The sequence below is a fragment of the Amblyomma mixtum genome, chromosome 3, assembly GCF_055824585.1.
Source record: "Amblyomma mixtum isolate Tamu chromosome 3, ASM5582458v1, whole genome shotgun sequence".
NCBI classification, from domain to species: Eukaryota; Metazoa; Arthropoda; class Arachnida; order Ixodida; family Ixodidae; genus Amblyomma; species Amblyomma mixtum.
In genome coordinates, this window is record NC_143014.1 from 146748188 (window position 1) to 146772034 (window position 23847).

Here is a 23847-nt window from a genome sequence, read left to right on the forward strand (position 1 = left end):
AGATTCTTAAGGGACTCGGGGTTGTATTCCCGTCTATAATCTTTAAGTTTTCAGTGCGCGCCCTCTGTCCCCATGACATAGTGGTCGCTGGACACTTGGAAAACTCATTTCATTGCCGCTCTTTTTCCTATTTTTCCCCTTTGTTCCCCTCCCCAAGTGTAGGGTAGCCTACTGGGCATCGCCTGGTTAACCCCCCTGCCTTTCCGTTCATTTCTCTCTCTCTCTCTCTCTCTCGAGAGAGAGAGAGAGAGAGAGAGGAGAGAGAGAACAGAAGGTTGGATTAGTTGGTTGTAGTTACGGCCCCCACTTTCTAGCGATTCTGCGGAAAATTGCTGATTTAAGCATTTTCACAGAATTGTGTGTTACTTCCTATATCCTCATTTTTTTTATAATACTATGGTTATGGACACCAGTAGGAACGACAAAACAATGGGAAAATGACTAATTTATCTTATTTGCACACATATGATGTGAGATGGAAGCTTGAGACCTCAGGAGAATTTCAAAAGAAATATTATTTTATAATGCGATCTCAAATTGCTCAGGCAAATTGTCTTGGCAGAGACCCCCTTCCCCACACAAAATGCAGAAGGCTGCACACTAAAATACCGACCCAATAGATACACCAGTGTTATTTAGAAGGCAAGACTGCAGATGCACATACCACAATAGAGCGAAGCAAAGCCTCTAATACATTGATGTATGCAGTCTCCTATGCAGCAGCAGCAGTCGTGACCATTTTACCGCCACTACTGAATGTTTCGAGCTGCCCAATCCTATGCCCACTTTCTCTACTCCACTCAACTGTCTCAGTGCCTTCCCTTTCTCAGTGACCTGTACCACCTTCTTCACGTATCTTTAGCCACCGTCTTTCTTGCATTTGCTCGCAGCGTGCTTTTGCCGCCGATCATTGAAAAGCTGGCTTCTTCTAGTGGCTTGCAAGCCTCGCACAGAAGGTTGCTTTAACTATATTGAAGACAACATGGTTAAAAAAAAAAAAACGCAGTTCACACTATATGCATACCATTGTTCCAAACATAATGAGAGGTACATTTGAACCATTCTTTGATGCCTTCCACAAAATCAGGTTCTTTGTTCTCAGTTCTCATAATTTAAAGTTTTCTACTGCAGAAAGACAGGAGCCTTACTCGTACACACACTAGAGCAGAAAGTAAGGGGCCTTATCCGAACTTGAAGGGACCAGAAAATTTGTTCGTCTTATCAGAAGTTCGTCTTAACAGAAGGGTCATTCCATGTGGAACGTCCCAGACTGCAAAAGTGACCACCGCCAACTGTTGAGAAAAATAGGGCAGTTGGTGGCTAGGTGAATGGAATTTGAACAAAGTATTTTTCTCAGAAAAAAATTTATTGCTCATGCGTGTTCTTAGAAGTTTCCGCGGAGAAAGAAAAGTTGGCTGGAGTTCAAAATTTTAAAATCAAATGTGAAACAGTATAACGACAAACCTTATGTTAGAATATTTCACTTGCATAGTTCTTTCACCTGACTTCATTAATGAAGCCATGCATGAACTTTTCGTCTCTTCTTGGTGGTGTAAAAAAAAAAAACAAATAAATGTGCTGTTTTAAGAAATTTTTTAATAAACATCGCTAATTTTTCAGCCACAATAATTTTTTCCTGCTTTCACCTCCTGCTGTAGCTTATGCTAAAAATAAATTCAAATTAACAGAGTACTTTTTAAGAAAATTACATCCAAAGTTCGCAAAAAAATGACGTTTTCCCGAGATTCAGACCTAAACTAAGGATCAAGGCCGTTCAGATAAAAATTCGTGAGATAGCTCATAATGCTCACAGACTTCATTGTTTGTAATCTATAAATTTTAATACGAGTAAATTTTGTTTGAGGGAAGAAAAATTTTTTTGAAATCTGCAACCGGCCTCCTTGGTAGATACTGCAGAACTACGTCTTCCCCTTAAGCGGATTTTTTTTACGTTGAATCCCATGGGAAACCATCCAAATGGTCTCACTTTTCATCTTATCCAAGAGTTCGTCTAAACAGGAGTCTACTATACTGTATCTGTCAGCAATACTACGTACCAACACTTATAGTGTCTTGTTTTTTCTTCTTGTCCTTTTTTTTTGTACTACCCATATTTCAATACAGGTCTTAATTTTCAAAAAAAAAAAAAAAATCTATATCCATGACCAGTTTACACTGTGTTTATGCAAACTGTGTTGTGTTGTGTTGGGTTTAGTGGCACATAAGCATCTAAGGCTGTTCTATGCAAACTAACTACAAAACAATATAAAATTCACTGATATAAACCTTACTAACCTGAGCAATGCCATAATGTTTGCTGGGCTGCCTTTTGCACCTGGTACTACCAAGCGCTCACTGGGCATCACCTTAATGTTCACTAGGCTGCCTTGCACAGCAGCCACAGGTTCAGTGGAATGGGTATAGTGTCAGGTGCATGCAGCAGCCCAGTCAGCAATGTATCTATGCCTAGAGTAGAAACGTCAGTATCTTACGTGGATAAGAAAATACTAGTACTGTGCAGACTTCAAGAAAGTACAAAACGACACAGATCACTGATAACGATTAAGAAAAACATTTTTGATATTTTTATATTCTGCCCAGCTGTTCTGCATTACATGAATACGCATATGCATTAAAAACATATTGATTGCTGCAGTTTTGTTGACTCATCCGTTGTTGCTAACGGGAAGAGAGGAGACATGCATAACAAGTTTGTGGCTAATGATTTGGTGCAAGGGGCACATCATTTCCATGAACATCGCGCAATGAAGCGGGAGCATCGCATTACCCATACGTTAAAACCTAGCTTGCCCTTGAATGTGCGTTTTCCTATGTTTTGAGAGGCAGAAAAACAAATGTCTACAGTGCATTGTGTGTACAAAAGTGTTGGCCAATGATGGGAGTTTCACAAGCTACACGTTCGTTTATTTAAAACTGAAATGCCTATTTGAAATAAAAAAGAAAAAAAAACTGCCAGCATTATATACTGCTGGAGAAAACGGAGACCTCTCCATTTTCTCCAGCAAAACCGGAGACTGCTGGAGACCTCTCTGTAAACCTTACAAAGAGGTCTCTTTAGACATGGTGTATTTGCCAGCAACATTATGCACCATTTTTATAATGCTTATGAGTTTCATATAATATAGAATACCTGGACAGTATAGAGAAGTACCATTAAAAATATTTTTTCAATCATCATACAAGAACATTGGTGTTCTGTGGTTTTTTGAAGTTCGAACAATAACATTTCCTGAACCATAGACATCAGTGAAGTGTATATTATTTTATTAGATAAGCGTGCATGGAATGCAAAATAGTTAAAGTTTGGCTTTCCTATGAGAAAGCTCGTCTTTTCTAACCTCCAAAGTTAGCAAAAAAAAAAAAAAAAACCATGAGCACCAAGTTTGTGAAATTTCAGAACAGAAAAAAAAACTAAGAAATTGACAAGAATAAAAGGGGGCATTTGACAGTAATTAGATATGCCCTCTAAAAATTTTTCAAGCATGTCCTTACAAGATACTTTAGGTATTCGGTAACCAAAGTTGATGAAAAAACAGCCTCTTCAGGCGCGGCAGCTGCTACACGAGCAATATTATGCAACGTTTTAATGCTTATGAATATTCATACAGTGTACAATATCTGAAACAAATACAAAAAATTTAAAAAATGGGTTTTTTGTTAATGACCAAAATTCTTGTGGTACTGTGATTTCCTGAAATTTGTGAATTAATATTCCCCTAGCCATAAAGGATAACTGTTAATTTTATATTGGTTAGAAGACATATTCTGCTAGAAAGCAGCATTAAATGTTTGATGTTACAGCTTATTTTTTTTATTTAAATAAAGCCCTTGAAAGTCAGGAAAAAAAGTTTATTGTACACCAAGTTTGCAAACTCTAAGCAAAACAAACTTCAGAAATAAACAAAAATAACTCTGCATTCTATGGCAGCCACAGATTTGCTGTGCAAGTTTTCAGGCATCTCCTCATAATATATTTCAAACCATTCGTAACCAAAGCTGGCAAAAACAGCAGTTCATGTAAGCACAGGAGTCTACCTCTTCGTGGTTAAGAACTTTTTGTGCTTCAAAATATTTCTCTCGGCAAAAAAATTGCACACCCCTTCTTTCCAGACATCAGGCAATGAGATATAAAAATATTAGCCTAACCTAAGATGTCTACCAGGCACCCATTGCATGATCTTATCTGAAATCACCCGCTTTTCAAACGCTCTTTAGCCCCAATCTCATTCTTCTACGTAGTATAACTCTGCCATGGTCTGGATCTGCAGTAATCACTTGGCGCAAATACATGTACTCCTTTACCGCTTGCTAAACCTCAATGCCTATCGCAGGGGTTCTCAAACTGGGTTCTCCATAACCTTGGGGCTCATGGAGTGCTTTTTGGGCTCCCCAAAATCCATGCATGCTTCAACTACCACTTTTCCTTTTACCCACTTTATTCTGAAGCTAATTATCTATAACTGCTTAAAGCAAACTTTGACCCGGATCACACAAAGCAAGTGTTCCAGAAACGTTATTCGCCCGAGATGAAGACTTTACTATCCCCCCAGTATTCGCAGAAACATATAATAAATGTGGTGAAATGTTTCACGATAGCATTGATAATGCGACTGTAGCAACAGCTACGACCAACTGCACCATGGCTCGCACAACACTGTTATGAGTGGGGTGGGGAAAGCGAGAGAGGCAGGGCAGTCAGAGCCACTGCAACCGGACTACAGGAGAGTGCACACGGTCACACTGCCACCACTAGACTGGCTGTGGATGCATCTGCCTCTTATTGCACGTCCGAGCACTACACCTGCCTGGCTACCCTTGACCTAAGTAAGATTTGCCAGCATTCTCCGCCGCCCAAACTCCTGACATGCAACAGCTATCAGCGCTGGAATCACAAGAGCAACAAAGTGGCGGCGATGGATGCACACTGGTCGTCCTGTGTCTTTTTTTTTTTTAGCGAGTCCAACAGTTTTTCGCTACTACTGAGCATGAACTGTTGTAGAGCCACGTGGTGTGACGTTACAAAAGCGAAAGCTGTCAAGACTGCTGCATTTATCTTGTAAAGATACTGATGGAACTGCAGAACGGCGTGTTATGTCAACTGTGGTGGCTCGTTGCGATTACAGAGGTGTTACTGTCATGACTATTTCGCGAGGTTCAGCCAAATTTCATGTAACGCACTACTAGCTAATAGTTAGTTGGCGTCGCAAGTTTGTTATATCAAGGTCAAATGCTACACCAGCTTCATTACATACAAGTTCATCACATCCAGGTCTTTCAGTAAACGCTTGCAAAATTACTAAAAATAGGGTGGTCGATATAGCAAAACAACCTTTTCAGAAGCAAACTGTCAGCTGTGATAGGCGTCACTATTTTGAAAACCAAGTTAATGACTCCTCTATTCTCAAAAATGATCAGTTAATTCATAAATTTATTTACTTATAAAGCAAACTTGTAGAATTTTCAAAATTAGTGATGTCTGCCACAGCTGAGCTTGTTCCTCAAAAAAATACTGTATAAACACATGCAAGGGCGACACTTTTTTTTCCAGATTCGAGGGCCAATTTTCGGGGTGCGGCCCATACACGCGGTCTGTGAAGATAAATAAATAAATAAGTAAGTAAAAACACACCAATCAGGGAATGAGTGGCACTTATTCTACGTTCAATCGTCACTCGCAGAGTATTTCGACTCTGAGCTGGTGCTGTGCTCTGGTGCACGCTCATCCCAAAAGAAGCCGTGCAGCATGTCCGCCGTCAACGCATAGCCGTTGTTCCGCACTTTTATCACATAGCAGAGTAGCTCTTCTTCCAGTTCGGGAAACTCCCACGGCTTGCCTCGGAAAGCGCGCTTTTTGCAGCTTGTGTTTCTCAATGCATCCTTTCGATTGCACGATCATCGGACGCACTTCTCAGCCACGTCGAATTTCCTGCCCGCCGCACGCTTGCCATGTTCAAGAGCTAACTCCTAGCTGTGTAGCTGTTAAGGTGCTTGCCCATTTTGCTAAAACTGCAACGCTCGGCGGCAGCACGCGAAAGCCACAACCGCCACAACTACTACGGTGAATGTGCGGCGCAACACACCAGAAAAGGCAGGAGCTGGTGATACTGGTGCCGCTGTGGATAGCGAGAGTTCGCGGCGGAGAAAAAAGTTGACGATGATGATGATGACCGCGGCCTCAGGCACCATCCATGAACAGCACTTGGAAGCCCATATGCGCGTGCATGCCCTCCGCGATCAAGCGCACCGTTGCTCGCAGCCCGAGCCATGGCACGTGCATTTAGAAGGCTATTCCCGCCTCAGTCATGGAAAGTTCGGGTTGCAGCCCTTACATGGATTTATTTTTTTTAAAACATTTCCTTCGGGAAAACGAGGTGCAGCCCATACATGGATGCGGCCCTTACACGCGTTTATACGATATATTTTTTTTTTTGGACCCCTGTAGAGTATTTAGGAATTTTTGAAGTGTTCGTTGAAACACGCAATATAGGGTGAGTTATATTCTGCACACTTTTCTATAACTTGACTGCTGGTGTGAATATAGTCAACTGTTGAGTGCCCTTTTAGAAAACAAGCCTGCTCCATTGGCTGATTGAAGCTAAGCGTTCGTCTGACCTTATCGCATCCCAAATACATGTGCGGCCTCCACACATGCCTGGAGAACACTGGCTCACCAGCACTGCATTCTATGGTAACTCATCAGTAATACAGAGCACAGAGCTGATAAGAGAACTCGTGGCATTCTGCAAAGCGATGGTTCTGAAGAATAATAATGTGCACCCTTAAAGTTTACCATATGAACATGTCAAGAACAAGCAGAACGGCCTGTGACAATCATGCAAGCTTTAGGCATCTTTTCCCAATTAAACTTTTGTTTCCAGGTGCCTCTGTGGTACAGTAAAAGCTCATTAATCTGAATTTCAATGTGCTAGAAAAAATGTTGAATTATCGAATGACCCTGAAAAGCTGTCACGAACTGCTTGCGTTATGGCAAATTTATTTGGTGAAAAACTGGGTAATGGGTGCCTGCTTTTAAGATAAGAACGATGCAGCAATGACTATTTTATACGTTTCAATCAATGCGTTATTGCGTGCATACTGTCAGGAGTGTCGAAACAGAACTGCTCCAAAATCGTAAGGGCCTCCCCGGCATCCCTCATAGTGCAACACAGTGGAGCTCCACCACTACTGCGTTGCACTCCTCACAACGTGGATGGATGCATAGGAAACACTCAGCGGTGCCGAAGTGGGAAGAAAAAAAAAAAATTGGAGGGGACACTTAAGTTCCTATTTAAGGGTATGATGCGATAGCGTAATGGGTTAGTTCCCATATATGCAGAATTGGTCATTCTCTACTTCACATTCACAGATCCCTGGAAGCCCTGGCACCACTTCTGGCGCAGTGGTATAGCAGTTAAGCGATAAGTTTTATAATAAATTCTGACACTGCCCTGCAATGGCAGGTGCTACCACCGGTGTGCCTTGTGCGACCCAGGTTGCTCTTCTCAAACGACCAATCATTAATGCAACTGGCACCTGCCACGTTAGGCAGTTTTCTCACAATCAAGTGGTCAGGTTTTGATGGCACCTCAAGGTCAGGTGACCTAAGTGGCCCACTTGCCTCTTAGGTTGCTTCTCTGGGGATATTTCGTGGATTCTTTGCTCACGGTTAACGACACCAACGATGCTGGATTTTCTGTAACACGAGCTCCTTAGCACTGTCGCGTTAAAAAGGATCGGCGTGGGGGGTGGGGAATGCCAGCGACGCGCCAATCAGTGTCTGAAACGTCAGTTGGCTGGGTGATGCTGGCTGGTTGAGCAGGCTGGTGTGAAATTGAACCTAAGCAGTTCGACTGTTCTCGGAGACAGGGCCATCCTTTTCTAATCCCACTTGCTACTGCACAGCATTGTCAGTGGTGTGCAAGCGACCCTACACCATGAAATTCAGGTTCGGAGTAGGGCTATTTCGATAATCTCTTACCGCGCCAGTCATACATGGACGCAGCCTCCATTCAGGAACCCGTTTGAATTAACCAATGTGAGACCCATAGCATCCAAATTAGTGAGTGTACAACGTCACTGACTTACATAGGCGTTGGCCAGGACTGAGCCGGCAGTTCGAATTTATCTGGATTTTCAAATTAACAAGCTTTTACTGTAACGCTATCATTCAGCCATTCATTTGCAGCTACGTTCATAGCACCAATATGAACCTCCAACTTGCCTCCAAATAAGAAAAGTCACAGCATCACTTAATAGCACGTGTGTAGTCGTCCAAATGCCTAAGAGCACTTGGACGGCGCACCGAGGAGTGCACTTGCGTCACTTACAAGTGGGCTAGGGCTCAAAACAAGACCCAGCTGTGCATGCACATTCCCATGGATCGTGTTTAACTCACTAAAATGCTGTATCGGGCCCACAAGGCAGCAGTGATTGTTGCAAATGCACATCAGAGCACAAACGCTTGATCACTCTAGACAAGTGTGTCGATGGCTGCATGATTTGAGTTCACCCTACCCAAGAGATGGCAAAAGATGATGCCACCGTCACTGCCAACAAACAAGATATAGTGCTAACTGTTGCTTGCAATTATGTGCAGGAAAAAATTCAAGGGGGCACTTTGTTGACCTCAAGTGCGGTGAGGCGAAAGCCTTAAGCGCGATGTAGCTGCTTGTGTCACTGATGTGTTGTTAAGATGTTAAGCTTCGCCTCTATGAGTGAAACGCGACAGCATCTTGCAACGATGCCAGGGAGTCCACAGAATGCCATCGCCCGTTCGGTTCTATGCCTTGCTCGTTGGTAAATTGGTTTCTGAGGAAAGAAACTGTATCTGTCTCGCATACCTCGGTGGACACTTGAACCTCACCATAACGGGAAGGGAGGAAGATGGGAGTGAATGAAGACACCGTATTCACTAGACGCACCTTTGTACATTCCAAACCATCGAGCTGGCATGGCGGAGTGGTTAGCATGCTCGTCTCACACTCCGGAGACCGGGGTTCGATTCCCGAACTCGGCCAATTTCCTACTCGGTTTTATTTATTTATCTGGCCTGACTAGGAAGGTTAATTAGGTTAACTGGGTAATTAAACAATTAACTAAACTCATTCCCACTTACTTGGAGCATCACTATACGATCCCTTTAATTGGTTGCATGGTTACTGGCCAAAGTACAATTGGCCCCGTTTGAAATTCGCGCACTGTGACGTCACGACCATTTCGACCAATTGAAAAGCGTGACAATTCTGTCGACAACTCCTGCTTACAACGATGAGGCATTAAAGGCTTCCTTCCGCCTTAAAAGTCATGCTTTGAGAGTTTGGCCATCACGGTAGTGCAGGGAGTGTGAACTGGCTTGGGCAGCGTTTTGATGAGAACGAGGATGCAACTGCAAAATTAGTTTTTTTTTTTTTTTGCCAGCAATACATTGGTAATGTGGTTCTTGTGCCCATTTCAGTATATCTCTTAGCAAAAGAGTAGACATGCAAAGTACCAAGCCCATTTCCCTCAATTCCAAGGTGGCCGAAATTCTCACCAAGAAACCAGCACCGATTAGCAGTGCCATTTTTTCCTCAATACAACTATGAGACACTCCATGCTTAGCAGAAGCAGCTTTATAGGTGGCTGCAGGTGACTACTTGCAGACTTGATGGTGTTTTGGGACACAACGACACTATTCTCCATAACTCTACTTCCAAAAGAACTTCACTGAAGCATTCATTTGTGACTACCCACAAAGGTATGGACACAGTTGATTTCTAATTACCTGGCAGATTAATAAAAAAAAAAGATATGATATTAAGTTCTGCATCACTCAGATACAGATGAAGTGATTTGTTGAAGCAAAACTTCATGAATTGATTGGAAATCAAAAATACTTCCCTGTACAAAAAATTTATTTCAAGAGGGCTTCATAGTAGCACGGTTTAACTGTGATTCCTTGTAAGCTTCCTAAAAGAAGTTGCACTCTAAACCAAGAAAATTGTGCAAATGATCTAGTCTTTTATGCTGAAGGAAAGTAAACATCTAGGACACACAGCATCAATTCTCAGCATTTCTAGCTCATGAGCAGAGTGCTTTCCCAAGGTGCGTTATATGAAGTGGAGTGACAAGCGAAGGGAAGTGATAATCACATGTTTTCATGTAAACTTTCTGGTTTGGTTTGGTTTAGGTTTATGGGGTTTAACGTCCCAAATCGACTCTGGCTATGAGGGACGCCGTAGTGAAGGGCTCCGGAAATTTCCACCACCTGGGGTTCTTTAACGTGCACTGACATCGCACAGTACACGGGCCTCTAGGATTTCGCCTCCATAGAAATTCGATTGCTGCAGCCGGGATCGAACCTGTGTATTTCGGGTCAGCAGCCGAGCGCCGTAACCACTGAGCCACTGAGGCTTTCATGTAAACTTTAAAAGACAGCTGTGGTGCAGGCATCTAGGCACTTCTCAAGGCTGGTTTTCAGTCATTTTTTTTTTTCTCAGTTTCAAAGCTGTTTGGTGAACATGAAAAAAAACAACTGGTGTGAAATAGGTCACAAAAAATGTTAAAGTACTATTTCATTTCTAAGGGCTGCCACTAATGTCAGACAATGCCCACCTTGAGCCTGCAGTCTTGTCCTCACCAGGGCCAGTGGGTAGCTTGCAATTTGTCCACAGGAGCTGCTCACAGTGCCACAGCCCAGGAGCACTAGAATGCCAGGGTCGTCTGTCAGGTCATGCTGCCGTAAGTACAACTTCTTGAGGGTCTGCATTCAAGGCAGAGAACAAAAAAAAATGTACGGGGCAGTCAGACCCTGAGACAACAATTCTGGGAAATCAGTTAGATTTACGCTCAATGATTATTTTGATGCTTTCACATGCAGCTTCACACGTGCGACAGAATTTTTCTGGAAGGTGAAGGTGGGCGAGATGGGTGAGGGTGGCGGCGGTGGGCGGGTGGGGTCTTGTCCTTGTTGTTGGAAAGCAACTCTACAGCACACCACCTTGTTGATGGCTGGTGCAAGAACTGCTTAGCCAGAGGTGCCTGCCTTAATCACAGCATTTGATTTTACAGTGTTTGCACAATCAAGCTATTTCAGTAAGAAGGAACTATCATTTTGCAAGTTCTATATACAGTTGAACCCGCATATACCGAACTCTAAAAAGAACAAAAAAAACACTAACGAGTTCTATATAATATGTAATTCGATACAAAAGAAGCAGTCAACTGAACAACAGACAAATACAATAGATGGAAAAAAATGTATTTCTATGATAGCCACTTACTGCATGCAGATTACTGAGCGAAATAGTCATGAATTTTTTGTTTCTTCATCTTCATTTTTCACATTTTTCACACATTTTTCTAAGCTATCAATGGACTCCGAACAGCTGACACCGCAGCCTTCTATCGATGCACCATGCTGAGCGCATGGAGCACATCAACATACGTGGGCACAGGCTCAACAAGTCCTCGTCACAATTTGAATCAGTAGCCTCCTGATTATCCACGACGTCGGCAATGATGCCTTTGACTGCAAGCTCTTCCATGTTCACAAGGTTGTCATCCGCGGAGAAAGTTGCCTACGGCTGCGCTATCATAAATAGTATCAGGAAATTCTGACAACTGGTTCCACAAATCGTAAAGACCAGCGACAGCTTCGCTGAGCTCATCCAACAAAGAATTTGCTCAGCCTTCTCCGGGAAAGCAGACAGCAGAATGTCGGAAGCGGTTTTGTACAGTTTCATTTTTGAAATCATTCCACGAAGTACTCAGCATAAACAAGGCACCAAAGAGGTCAATTTTTTGGTCCCTTCCAGTCCTCACGTTCCGCAGGAGGCATTCAATCAGACGTTTCCTACACTTAACCTTCACAGCACAGATTATCCCATGGTTCAAGGGTTGAAGCATCGATGTAGCATTTGCCGCCCAATGTCGGCAAAAACTAAAGTACAATGTTGCTGAAACTAGCACTGCAGCGGTGGGCACGGCTGTTGTCTATGATGAGGCAGACGTTTAGATCTTGGCCTACCAGGTCATCGTTCCAAGATTTCAGTCACTTAGCAAAAAAGTCTGCAGGTAATCCATGCTTTTCGATTGCACTTGTAGGTCACTAGGAACCAAAAGCGCATTCTGCAAGCATCACAGAGGCTTGCTGTTTCCGACAGGTCTCTTCTCCACTTAAGCCTGAATGTCAGCCTTGTTCTCCAAAATGGTGCTCAGCGTGCTTCTCGGAATCTTGTATGCTATGCCGACTTTGGATTTCTTCTCATTCAATTCGCACGATAATTTCCAGTTTCATAGAGATGGGGAGATTCTGCCATTTTATCACTGCCATTGTGCACACAGAGAACAAAAACAATTGAAAATTGCTGACGTCGATCTAACAGAGTTCGAAATAATCGGATTTAACTGTACATATATTTTTAAACAAATAAATTTTCCTCGAAAAACAGTGCAAAATAATAGCTCAAGCAACACTGCTGCAAATGGCATGGCCATTACAGCAGCTGCCATATCTGCCTGAAGATAATGAAATGGGGGAGTTCGAGACTCCAGAAAAATTAAAACCCCAGGTAGTAAATCACTCAGAGCAGCAAAAATCTCTTCTACATCAGTGACTTTACCTTATTGATTGCTGGTAATGGCACAGCTCTCAAGATGCAGTCTGGTAACTTCACTAGTACTTACTCATTATGCACTGTGTTCGGTTAGACAAAAACCACAAACACTTTCCTGCTTTACTCATCTCAATACGCACTAATGATTAATTTTCGATTACCACGTTCCATGTTAGTAGTACAATGTAAGCTCAAACTGCGCAGAGTGGGAAACTGGGCATCACTTAGGCTGAACATGCTCACAGCTGCCTTCACTACCATCAATCCTGTTACGCTGCGATGCAGCTGCACTGGGCTTCTTCCTGCCCAGTCCTACATCCCATTCGCCCTGTTTTCTCTTCTCTACACAGCTTTCACAGCTTTGTGTTTCTCAACACACTGTGCTGCCTTTTAGAATCCAAGTCATTACCCCTTATTTTCATGTTTGTTGACTCTCCATTTTGCCCATCCCTGTTTTTCCCCTACAACTCCCCCACCCTCAAGGTTGTCAAAAGACTGGCTTCTCTCAAAGTGTGCCACTGTAGCTATCTTGAACAGCAGCAAAAGAAACTTGTGCTGTATTCATATCTCACTTTCAAATATAATACTCTGAAGCAGATGATATGAGGAAAAGACATGCATAGTATTTATGCAAATACAAGTTTACCAACATCTATGTTCTATCATTCCCATTACCTACATAAAGCTCAGAAGGGAATGCAAGGGCCTGGTTTCCATGATTAGAGATGTGTGACTACCTATACTCTTAAGGGGGGACCCTGGTCTTGAAAAAAAAAATTTATTAATCTAGATATAGTAATGAAATTTTCAGGGCACATGTATTTTTGTGTGCTGATTTTAGATATGTCCTTTAATTTCGTGTAAAACAATTCCTTGAGCACTTGTGCAATTTTTATGCAAGCATTTTGGGAAAACTTTTGCAGAAAATTTGCTGCAGGAAACTAGCTGAAATGCATGCCATTGGGTTCTCTTGACACCAAGGAATGCAATAAGGGTAAAATTATCGTCCTGGCTATCATAGAACTTGAGTTATAGAGCTTTGAAGTTGTCACTTCAGAAACAGGAATACACACTTTTCTTCTCATTTCTGAAGCAGCAACTTCAAAACTTAATTCTTTCAATTTTCAAAACTTCAATTTTACCCTTATTGCATGCCTTGGTGTCAAGAGAACCCAATGGCATGCATTTCAGCAAGTTTCCTGCAGCAAATTTTCTGCAAAAGTTTTCCCAAAATACTTGCATAAAAATTGCACAAGTGCTCAAGGAATTGTTTTACACGAAATTAAAGGACATATCTAGAATCAGTGCACAAAAATACATGTGGCCTGAAAATTTCATAACTGTGACTTCATTAATAAAAATTTTTTTTTTAAGACCAGGGTCCCCCCTTAATTACACCATATTCATTTCTCTACATTTTTAACTGCTCATTTCAAGCAGCCTATTTTTTTATTGCTGTCACAGGTAAGACAATAAAAAATGCTGCATAAAAATAACAAGTGGAGAGATGTTGCAGGAACAACACATTGTTGCACGTGAAACACTAGCTCCTGTTATTACAAAAATAAAGTCAAGCCCAGATATACCACATTTCATGGAAACTGTAAAAAAATCTGATCGACAACTCTAACATTCACAGCAATGATCAAAATATAATTTGTGTATGCAATAATGAAAACAAATTAACCAGGAGTTATGAACCTGAAAAACCAAATCCAATGGTTTACTGGGGTTTAACGTCCCAAAGCAACTCAGGCTATGAGGGTCACCGTAGTGAAGGGCTCCGGAAATTTCGACCACCTCGGGTTCTTTAATGTGCACTAACATCGCACAGTACACGGGCCTCTAGAATTTTGCCTTCATCGAAATTCAGCCGCCGTGGCCGGGATCGAACCCGCGTCTTTTGGGTCAGCATTTGAGCACCGTAATCACTAATTGTACCAATATGGTGAAAAGATGTCACAGAAGTGAATAACACAAAATGTGACAAATCTGCTCAGCTTTTTTCTTTGAGTGCACCCAAGTCTTTAACGATGTTCCCGTTTATGGGTTACAGGCTTTCAAGATGCCAACTGATCATTTGCGGAATTCTTAAAGTCAACTTTCTGGCCAAAAACTGTTGTTCAGAGACTGCACTTACATAATCTTTTTAGGAACAAAAAGAAGAGAAGTCCCTTCATCTACTCAAATACTTTTAGCCAAGGGACCCTTTCAAGATGTTTCTGGGAAAATAATATTATCTGCATTAACTCCGGACAATCACCGCCTACGTTCAGGACCACTTGCAGAAAATGGATATTGAAAGTGTACACTGGTTTACCACCCCTGTCTAAGTCCCGAGCACCATCTCTAGCTTATGCCCGTTAATAAAAAAAAAAATGAACTAGTGGCTGATTTTGCTACATGAGTGTGAAGAAGATTATAATGAAGGGCCAACTGGAGTTTACACAGATGAAGGGGGCATCTCCCTCATTTTTGTATTTAAAAATGAATGCAGAAATGCCACCTGCGAATCAGTTTTTGGTTGAAAAAGAAATCTTGCAGAGAAGCAGACTCAAAGAATTCTACAAATGATCACTTTGCAGGCACTGTGAAATCTGCAGCACTTTCTTGAATTGTCAAATAGCAGTTCAGTGAGCTGGAGTAAACTATAAAAGCATGAACTGTCCGATGACAAAAAGTGTACTAAGTGATCAGGCATGCCCCCACAAAGTTAATGCTGCAGGAGTTGCCACACAACAATATAAATTTCAAAAATTCTTCACACTGACTGGCATATGTAAGTGAAAAAAAAAACTATAGTTACACAGCATGATTCACAATATTTATATAAAATTAATAAGCTCCACATAAAGACAACATTTTTCATTTTTACGCAACCTCAGGGATTAGGTTTCCTCAAAAAAGGATCAGTTTCATTTGTACTAAGAAAGCATTAGGACCCAGTCATAGGCACAAGCACTTCAATAAGGCTAAGACAAGACCTGAAATGTTCAGCACATATTTTTTTTGCCAGACTGCTACAAAACTGACAAAAGAATGTGAAACATTGCTTCACACACCAACACCTTACCATGCCAACTTGTTCCACTATGAGCACGTCCGTGCAAGTGAATTTTTTTTTTTTACAGTTTCCAATTAGCCATGTTTGCAGGTTCAACTGCTGCAGTTGCTATAATAGACAGTTTTAGTTGTGCATCCGCAAAAGCACTGTGCGCACAACCGGTGCACGTCACGGTGAACTGCTGCATGTCTTGGCAATGAGTTTTAGCAAAACATGACAAGCGCAGCACGCAAGAAGCATAACACACCATGGTGCTATCTAGTGACAGTATGTCAAAGCTCCTCAGCTATGGGCCAAGGACTTTTTCACTACTGATAATGGCAATACTGAGTGCATTAGACGTCTGTTTTTTCAAGGAGTAAAACAATTAAATTAGATAGAAATGTAAGCAGCAACATGAAGTTGGAGAGCTGCTAAGCCCGGTGTTGCTGCTATGACGATAATGCACATCGTACATAGTTAGGCTCAACAGCAAGAAAATCGTCAATTTGTATGAAAAACAATGACTATTTGCCTATAGTGCCGTTATGTAAGCGGTGAGAATGTGCAAAATCAAAGCAACTGCAACCATTTGGAGCAAGCTACCGTATCAAAGAAGAAAGCGGTGATGCTCTATTTGGTCTGAAGCGGGCAGGCAGGGCGCCACCATCTTGTCAATGGTGTTCATGCAAGCCCCACAAAGGCCGATTGTGCTGGCTTGCACAAGATGGGAGCTTGTGCTTGCATTCTGTACATGTGACTACCATCCCCGCTAGGCCCTTGCGTACGTAAAGCTGTTGTACGCACAACTAAAACTGTCCAAGAAATGCAATATTAACAATAAAAAAACACATTGATCAAGGAAAGGTTGAAGTATATTGAACACACGTGGCAGCAAGCAGAAATGCAAACACTTAAGGTAACAGCTTCTCGCATAGATAACAGCATGGCTTGTAACTGAGTGAGGGCCTTCCCAGCCAGCAAAATAAGCCATCATCATGACAAGAAAATGCAATACATAAGCAACAAAAAAAAAAAGCACATGACAACACAGGCCATATACATCTAATCAGTCCTGCCTTAAAGGGTCACTGAGGAGAAAATGAAGTTGGCTTGTATCGACAGAATACCAGCTCCTGATTACAAAAACGCCACTCATACTGACAACAAAGCTCTTGTAACGTAGAAAAGAGCAAGAACCAAAATACAGGTATCGCCGCCACAGGCCAAACTCGCAAGTACAAGCGTCATGACGTCATATAACAAAACAGTGTTGCTAGAACCAATGGTTCTAGCAACGCTAGGACACAAGAAGCACAAATCACTGAGGCGCAGCCAATGCATGCGCAAATCTCCTTGACGTTGCCAGATGTCGCCACATGCCGGGCAGCTACGCGCTCGCCTGAAGCATCGGGACCAATCAGCGCCTGCTCGCCGGCTTAGGCGGGCTCCCGGTATTCCGCTAGCAGTATCAAGGTACACGGTATGCTAAAGGTGTCTATTTGCGAGAACTTCGTTGACGACTTCGAGAACGAGATCCATCGTAACGCTGGCAAAACGCCGGTGCAAACGTAAGCGAAGCGACTGTAGCGACGGCCGCAATAGCCGATAGATGCCTTCAACGTGCGGCCGGCGGTAGCTTTCTTTTCGGCTGCTGCTAGGCCGCACTGCTGGCCGCCAGAAATCACGGAGTCTGCATCACGTCATGTCACGTCATGTTTCACGTCACTTAGTCCTCTGTCGTCATAGCCGAATCCCAAGTTTGAATCACAGCGGCGGGAAAAACCTTTTCAACTTCGAATCCAAATTTCATAGAAATAAATGCATCTTTCACTGCCGGCCAAGTGGCAACAAAGCCATGACATGCCGAACTATCGGATTTTGCTATAAAAAATATATTAATAGTGCTCTCCTCAGTGTCCCTTTAAAATGGCACTCAGGTCTACATTACTGTCAACAGCTTTGCAGGGATGTTGACAGTAAGCTCCAATATAACACAGACCTAGCACCACAGGCTTAAATACAACAACTCAAATTCCTGTTGCTGGACCACACAAATAGGAGAACAGAAGGCCTGCGTACGAAAATCGGAATGAAACCTCCTGCTTGCAAACAACTGAAAAGCTGCCCACAAAAAGCTCAGAAAAATTCATTCGAAGGCAGACATCATTAAAAGTACAAAAACCAAAATGAGCGTTTTTTGAACTACGGTCACTTTTGCGGGCAAAGTCACCAAAAACGCACAGACTCACGTTGTTGTCAACGTGCACCATGACGTGGGAGATGGGGAAGGGGAGCAGCATAGCATCGGCATCTTCAATTGTATTTCCAGTGCCTACCGACAAATCAGTGGCACGGCAAATCAGCACCTTTACCGCAAGCCTGTGGCACCGCATGTTACCAAAAATGAAAACTTCGTAAATATCAGGTGCTGACACACACGCACGACTGCTGGTGCAGACACTTTAGCAGCGTTCACAGGGAAAGAAACAACACAACAAACTGGGCCCTGCTTAACTACAGTCGCGTGCATCTGCATAGAGTCTACAACACGTGGATAGAACTGCCGGACCACTTTGCAATGCAACAGCTGTGTAGGTTGCTGGCACAATGGTCCCAATTTCCGCTTCACATTGCACTGTCAATTATGCCACTTTCTTGGTTTTTTTTGCTGTTTTTTTTGCACATGTGGCAAGAATGCTCTGTGCAGCTTTTGTTCCTGATGCTCTCAACCCGAACACATTACTCTTCTTTCCATTTATTTTCACTTACCTACTTTTACCACATTAAAGCTCTTTCAAGAATTTACTACATGATTTTCCAGATGCTTGTACGCGATTAAACTTGGTTATGATGAAAGTCTGCACTCAAACAAATAGTGATTTTCATCAATTTCACATAATTTGTTTACTGGAAAAATTCGAAGAAAATTTACAGCCATATGAAAGGGGCGTTAATTTAATATATCCAAGTTTGGCAGCAACACTGTCAAGTGAACATGACTTCTTGCCCATGGAACCATAACACAACCTCAAACACCAACCTAGCACACAACTCTAAAATTATTGCCATCACAAACAGGTTAAACTTTAGAATCACTGCATAGTGCTTCTGAAGCCAACAGTCAACATAGCGCTAGAATAAATGCAAATCCACCTCATAAATGGCCAGGTCGATGCCAGCGTAAGGAATGATGCCAAGAAGGTTTGGTAGGTAGCCCTTGTAGAAGCTGCGCAACCCTTCTTTGCGATAGATCTGGCAGGCTGCATCCACTATACCCTTGTACTGACCAGTCTTGCGTAGTGCCAAACGGGTTTTCAGCACCTGCATTGTCCACAGAAATAGAGCACAAATTTATTAGGGGTTGGCCATTTACCTTCACAGAAATGGTGGCAATAAATAGCCTTTTGTATATTCTTATGAAGCAAAAATACTTTAAAAATTTATGATTTCCAGCAAGCAAAAAATCTGTGATATTTTTCCAATGGAACACAAATCTGTTAGATGATGATGATAATGATAATAATTGCGTCTTCGAAATGCAGTTCACATATTTATAAGCATGCTTCGATAGTTAAGCCACCAACTTAATTTTCTGACAAAGCTCAGTTAAGGCAACTCTGTTTCATTTGCAAGACATAACACCAAATATATATGCATAACATAAACGATTCAACCTCTCAATGCCAATCAGCATCCCAAGCAAGAAGTAGCCAGCAAGTTTCTGTGACTGCATTGCATTGTATGGGGACAGAAAATGCAACAAAGGAAGCAACAACACCAAAAAGAAATACTGAGAGTATAGCTGAACAAGTTTGTCAGCAGGCATTCTAGCCTAGCAAGAGCACATGGTAAAATGCAGCTGGCCTTGCATGTGACCGGCAATAAGCCATATTCTGCACTTGAAATTTAACAAAAGGTTTTACAGCACTAGCTGTAGAGGAAAGCTCCCTAGTTATCGCACTGTTTTGCAAAAAATAATGACATCAACCACGCGACAAAAAAAAAAAAAAAAGGAGAGAGAAACGCAGGACTGATCATACTGCAGTGACCAAGTTCCCCTACCGCCTGCCTTGGCAGTGCCGACAGAGTTCAAGAAGCTCGTGCAGGGGCTCTCAAACCGGGTTCTGCAGAGTAATGCCTCACCTTCTTGCTCAACATCCCAGCAATAACATGGCAACACATGTTCTAGAAATCAACTTCCACTTGCACTTTTGTTCAATGATTCTATGATTTAACTGCTGTCTTTTTCTACTGGTGTGAGCATTCTTTCTGTAATTACACATAGCTATAAGTGCTTTACCAGTAACTCAAGATTGATTTGTATGTGTTACTAGTAAATCAAGAACTTAGGCCAGAACCAAGATAAACTTTAAAAGACTTGACTGCACAGGAATGCCACACTTCAACAAAAAAAAGTTAATCAATTTGTAGGAAATATTCACCTACACAAAAAACAATAACTGCCTTCTGAAATAAGCATCGAAAAATTTCCACGAAATTAAAAAAAAAACAAACAAAGGTCCAACCACTACATAAATGACAACCGAGAAGTGACAAGGAAGTGCCCACAAATAAAGCAGCAAGCAGTGCCATTTGCTCACCTCCATAGGGTAGATGCTTGTCTGGGCAATGCTGCCAGCAAGGGAGCCCGCAAAAAAACGTTCAAAGATGCCCAGATCACGGTTGGAATCTCCTTTGATTAGTCGCTTTGCCTGCAGACACAACCAGCAACAAACCATCAGATGCACACGTTCCACTACACACAAGAATTAAAGGCTGGCAGCCAGTGCACTCGAGGCATGATGAAGAAAGATGTAGATAGGAGTGGTACAAAGAAACTTTGATGTTCAAAAACAAGCGAGCCCATTTTTATCACAACCACACAATATTTACAATCTTGCCATATCCTGCTCCAAAAATCATCTCAACCAACTGCAACCAAGTTGTTTCAATGCAAATATCATTACACAGATTCAGCTGAAAAACTAAGACTTTGAGAACATAACCTGACACAGCTGAGCAAGACCTAGATCAGGGGTTCTCAAACTGGGTTCCGCAAGCTAGTTTTGTGGGTTTCGTGACCACCCACTCTAGTCTGTCCTCCCTTTCCAGTACACTTCTGGCAGGTGTGTGCGAAGCAGACACAGTACCTGGTTTGTTAAAAACTAATTTCAGAGCCTTTTACTACTACAGCGCCTCTCATAGCCTGAGCTGCTTTGGGACGTTAAACCCCACAAACCAAACCAAACCAATCAATTAGCTCCAAACTGAAAATTCACTATTCACACGTGCCTAATTTTGCAGTTTGGGGGCCATTCAATAATCTGGCCTTTGAATGTTTCCTCTTGTCTCTCAAAGTCTGAATTGGTATCAGTACGCGGTGTTAACATCCCGAAGCGACACATAGGCTACATGGGACACTAAAGTGGAGGACTCTGGATTAATTTAGACCATCTGGTGTTTTTTAACACATGCTGCCATCGCACAGCACACAAGCATTTCTACTTTTCACCTCCATCAAAAAGCACCTACTGCAGCTGCGATTCAGTCCTGCCATCTTGGGATCAGCAGACAAACACCAAAGCTACTGATCCACAGCAGCAAGTTCGAAGTCTGAATTAACAAGGTTTTTCTAGTGGATATCTTTTCAAACCCTATTTCCCTGTTCACGTGAGGCTAGGCTTAGCTAGCCAACACTTTTACGTAAAAGCTGAGTTATCTGTAGTCAATAATTTGAATTTCAGTGTCTTCTTCTTTCGTCCCTTTTTGAATGCTCAAAGGTCGGCACTCCTCTGCCAGCCCCACTGCAGACGCGCACGGGAATTCCCCGGGTGGCGGAACCTCCTGACCCACTAAAACAACGCTGCTGACTGGCCGTGGCCATGGTAGCTGCGTGACACCTGAAAGAATCTAACCAATAGCCATCTCTGAACAGAAGTGGGCACGAGCACGAAAAAGATGGCAGAAAGAACTCGCCAACTTTTGCGTGCGACTGTGGGTTCTCTGTTGCGTGTAGAAGTGTATTAGTATTTCGCTCAGATGTTCATGATGAGAGAATGTAGTGACTGAGCGAGTTTATGTACTGTCCCCAGAAAATGTTCCTGAGCCCCTTTAAAGAAAATCCGCGAAATATACACAAAAAAACATTAATGCACTCTTGCGCTGCCATAATGCAACGCTGTCACACACGTTCTGAATGAACAATGTGCGTGTGCTCACCAACTCGAAGTGGGTGGCCGACGCCGCCCTCAAAAGAAAGTGTGTCAGCACATTCTTCCCAAACATAAAAAATGTGCAGCACGGTCTGCAATAAGTAGGGGTGTGCGAATATCAAATTTTTCGAATACGAATCGAATACGAATACTTGGTCCCGAATATCGAATCGAATATCGAATAATCAAGGACAGACGCATTTAACCATTACGAAACATTTATTTGAGCACCCAAGAACATCCCAGTTCATCTATCAATGATTAAATGAACATAAAAGGTGTGTGTGGCCGCACAAAAAGTATCAAAGTCTCGAACATTACTCTTAGAAGAGTGGAAGTATCAGAGAAGATGACTAGTACACAGCATTTATTAAGGCTAGCTTACCATAAGCACAAAAACGCATTGCTGTAAGCACAAAAACGCGTTGCTGGGATGAACATAAAAGGTTGTCGTAAAGGGAAAGAAAGAAGCTGCTCCACATGGTCAGGCAGGAGTCGTTCCCTTCGAGCTAAAACGACTTCTCCAGCCACAGAAAATGACCTATCACTTGACACTGAACTGGCACGTATTGCGAGGTATTTCGTTCACAGCTCTGACTATACCAGCTTTGCAGTTATACCCACAAAGAAGCGCACCAGTGCAGTCAGCTATGTCATGTCCCAACGTTAAACATTGTTCTGGGCGCCGCCATGTTGTTATTTCTCTGTCGGTAGGACTTGCCCCGGTGCTCGCAATAGAATATTCGGCTAGATTGTAATATTCGCGTTGGATCGAATATTCGAAACAACACGAATACTTGGATTTTGAATCGAATACGAATACTAGAAATATAATATTCGAAATGTATTCGAAAATTTCGAATATTCGCACACCCCTAGCAATAAGCGATAGGCAGGCCACTATCAGCCAATTCAGATGGAGCTTTTATTGAGCCACCACAAAGACAAAACAAAAAAGGAAACGAGAGCAGTGAGGTCGCACATTTCAAGGCAGCCTACGTTTTCTTTACTTGTATCACTGTGCAGCCCGTCGAACTGTGAGGAAACCACTCACTTGGGCACGGTCAGCATGCATGTTTCATTCGTTCAAAACACGGTTGGGAGTTCTGGAATATGATAGCGCATGAGCACTGCCACATATATTTTTTTAAATTTCGCAGGCTTTCTTTAAATGCCAGAAAAAGGACCATGTAGGAGATACATTTTCAAAAGAAACTATCGGTTGTTTCTTAACCTCCTTTGCAACTAAATTAAATGCATTTGACCCTAAAGTGAATATTAAATATTTTGAATAATTAATCTTAGCTTAATCTTAGATTAAATTCAACAATTAATCTTAGATTAAAAAAGATATGCTCCGAGAAGTGCCACACAACAGGAAACAATGTCATTGGTGCTCACGTATAAACAGAAGGAACCATCATATCCTGTCAATAAAACGGGCGAAAAAATTTCAAATGCCAAAGCATGCTCTGTACAGCAGAACCAAGCTGTTACATTTTTCACAGGACCATGGGGGAAAAAATGTAGCAGTCGGGAAGTGTAGTAACCGGGAAGCACGAGTGAAAAAAAAAAAAAAAAAAAATGCGCACCGTTGCCAGCTGTTTTTTTTTTTTTGTTGCACTTCAAGTATAAAGAACATGATTCTCTGAAAATTGCAGGGCTTGGTGGCTCTTGCGATCATTCGCATGCATAGAAAGCCCTAAACACCCTGCAATGGCTCTCCGTCTGCCTCAGCAAATGTTGGTAGAAGAGAGGCAGTAGCAATGAAGGCAAGCGCATGAAGCGGGCGAAGATTGGGTAGATGTGCGAAAATAATTTTTTTTTTTTTTTAAGGAAAGGAAATGGTGCAGTATCTCACATATCTCGGTGGACACCCGAACCGCGCCGTGAGCCGCCGCGGTGGCTCAGTGGCTATGGTGCTCGCCTGCTGACCCAAAAGACGCGGGTTCGATCCCGGCCGCGGCGGCTA

General features: G+C 42.4%; 1 protein-coding gene across 3 annotated transcripts in view; it reads right to left on the reverse strand.

Annotated features, from left to right (window-relative positions):
* Positions 1-23847, reverse strand: part of SCaMC (Short Calcium-binding Mitochondrial Carrier) — a 63848-nt gene that overhangs the window by 11078 nt on the left and 28923 nt on the right. For 2 of the 3 annotated variants that reach the window (XM_089581479.1, XM_089581478.1), the window contains exons 7-9: positions 20265-20375; positions 18817-18984; positions 10615-10762 (exon numbers count right to left, since the gene is read on the reverse strand). In XM_089581479.1, coding sequence (XP_089437605.1) covers positions 10615-10762; positions 18817-18984; positions 20265-20375 — 427 coding nt within the window. Of the gene's footprint in view, positions 1-10614; positions 10763-17912; positions 17996-18816; positions 18985-20264; positions 20376-23847 lie in introns of all 3 variants that reach the window. The other variant, XR_016290745.1, reaches the window with a different exon arrangement.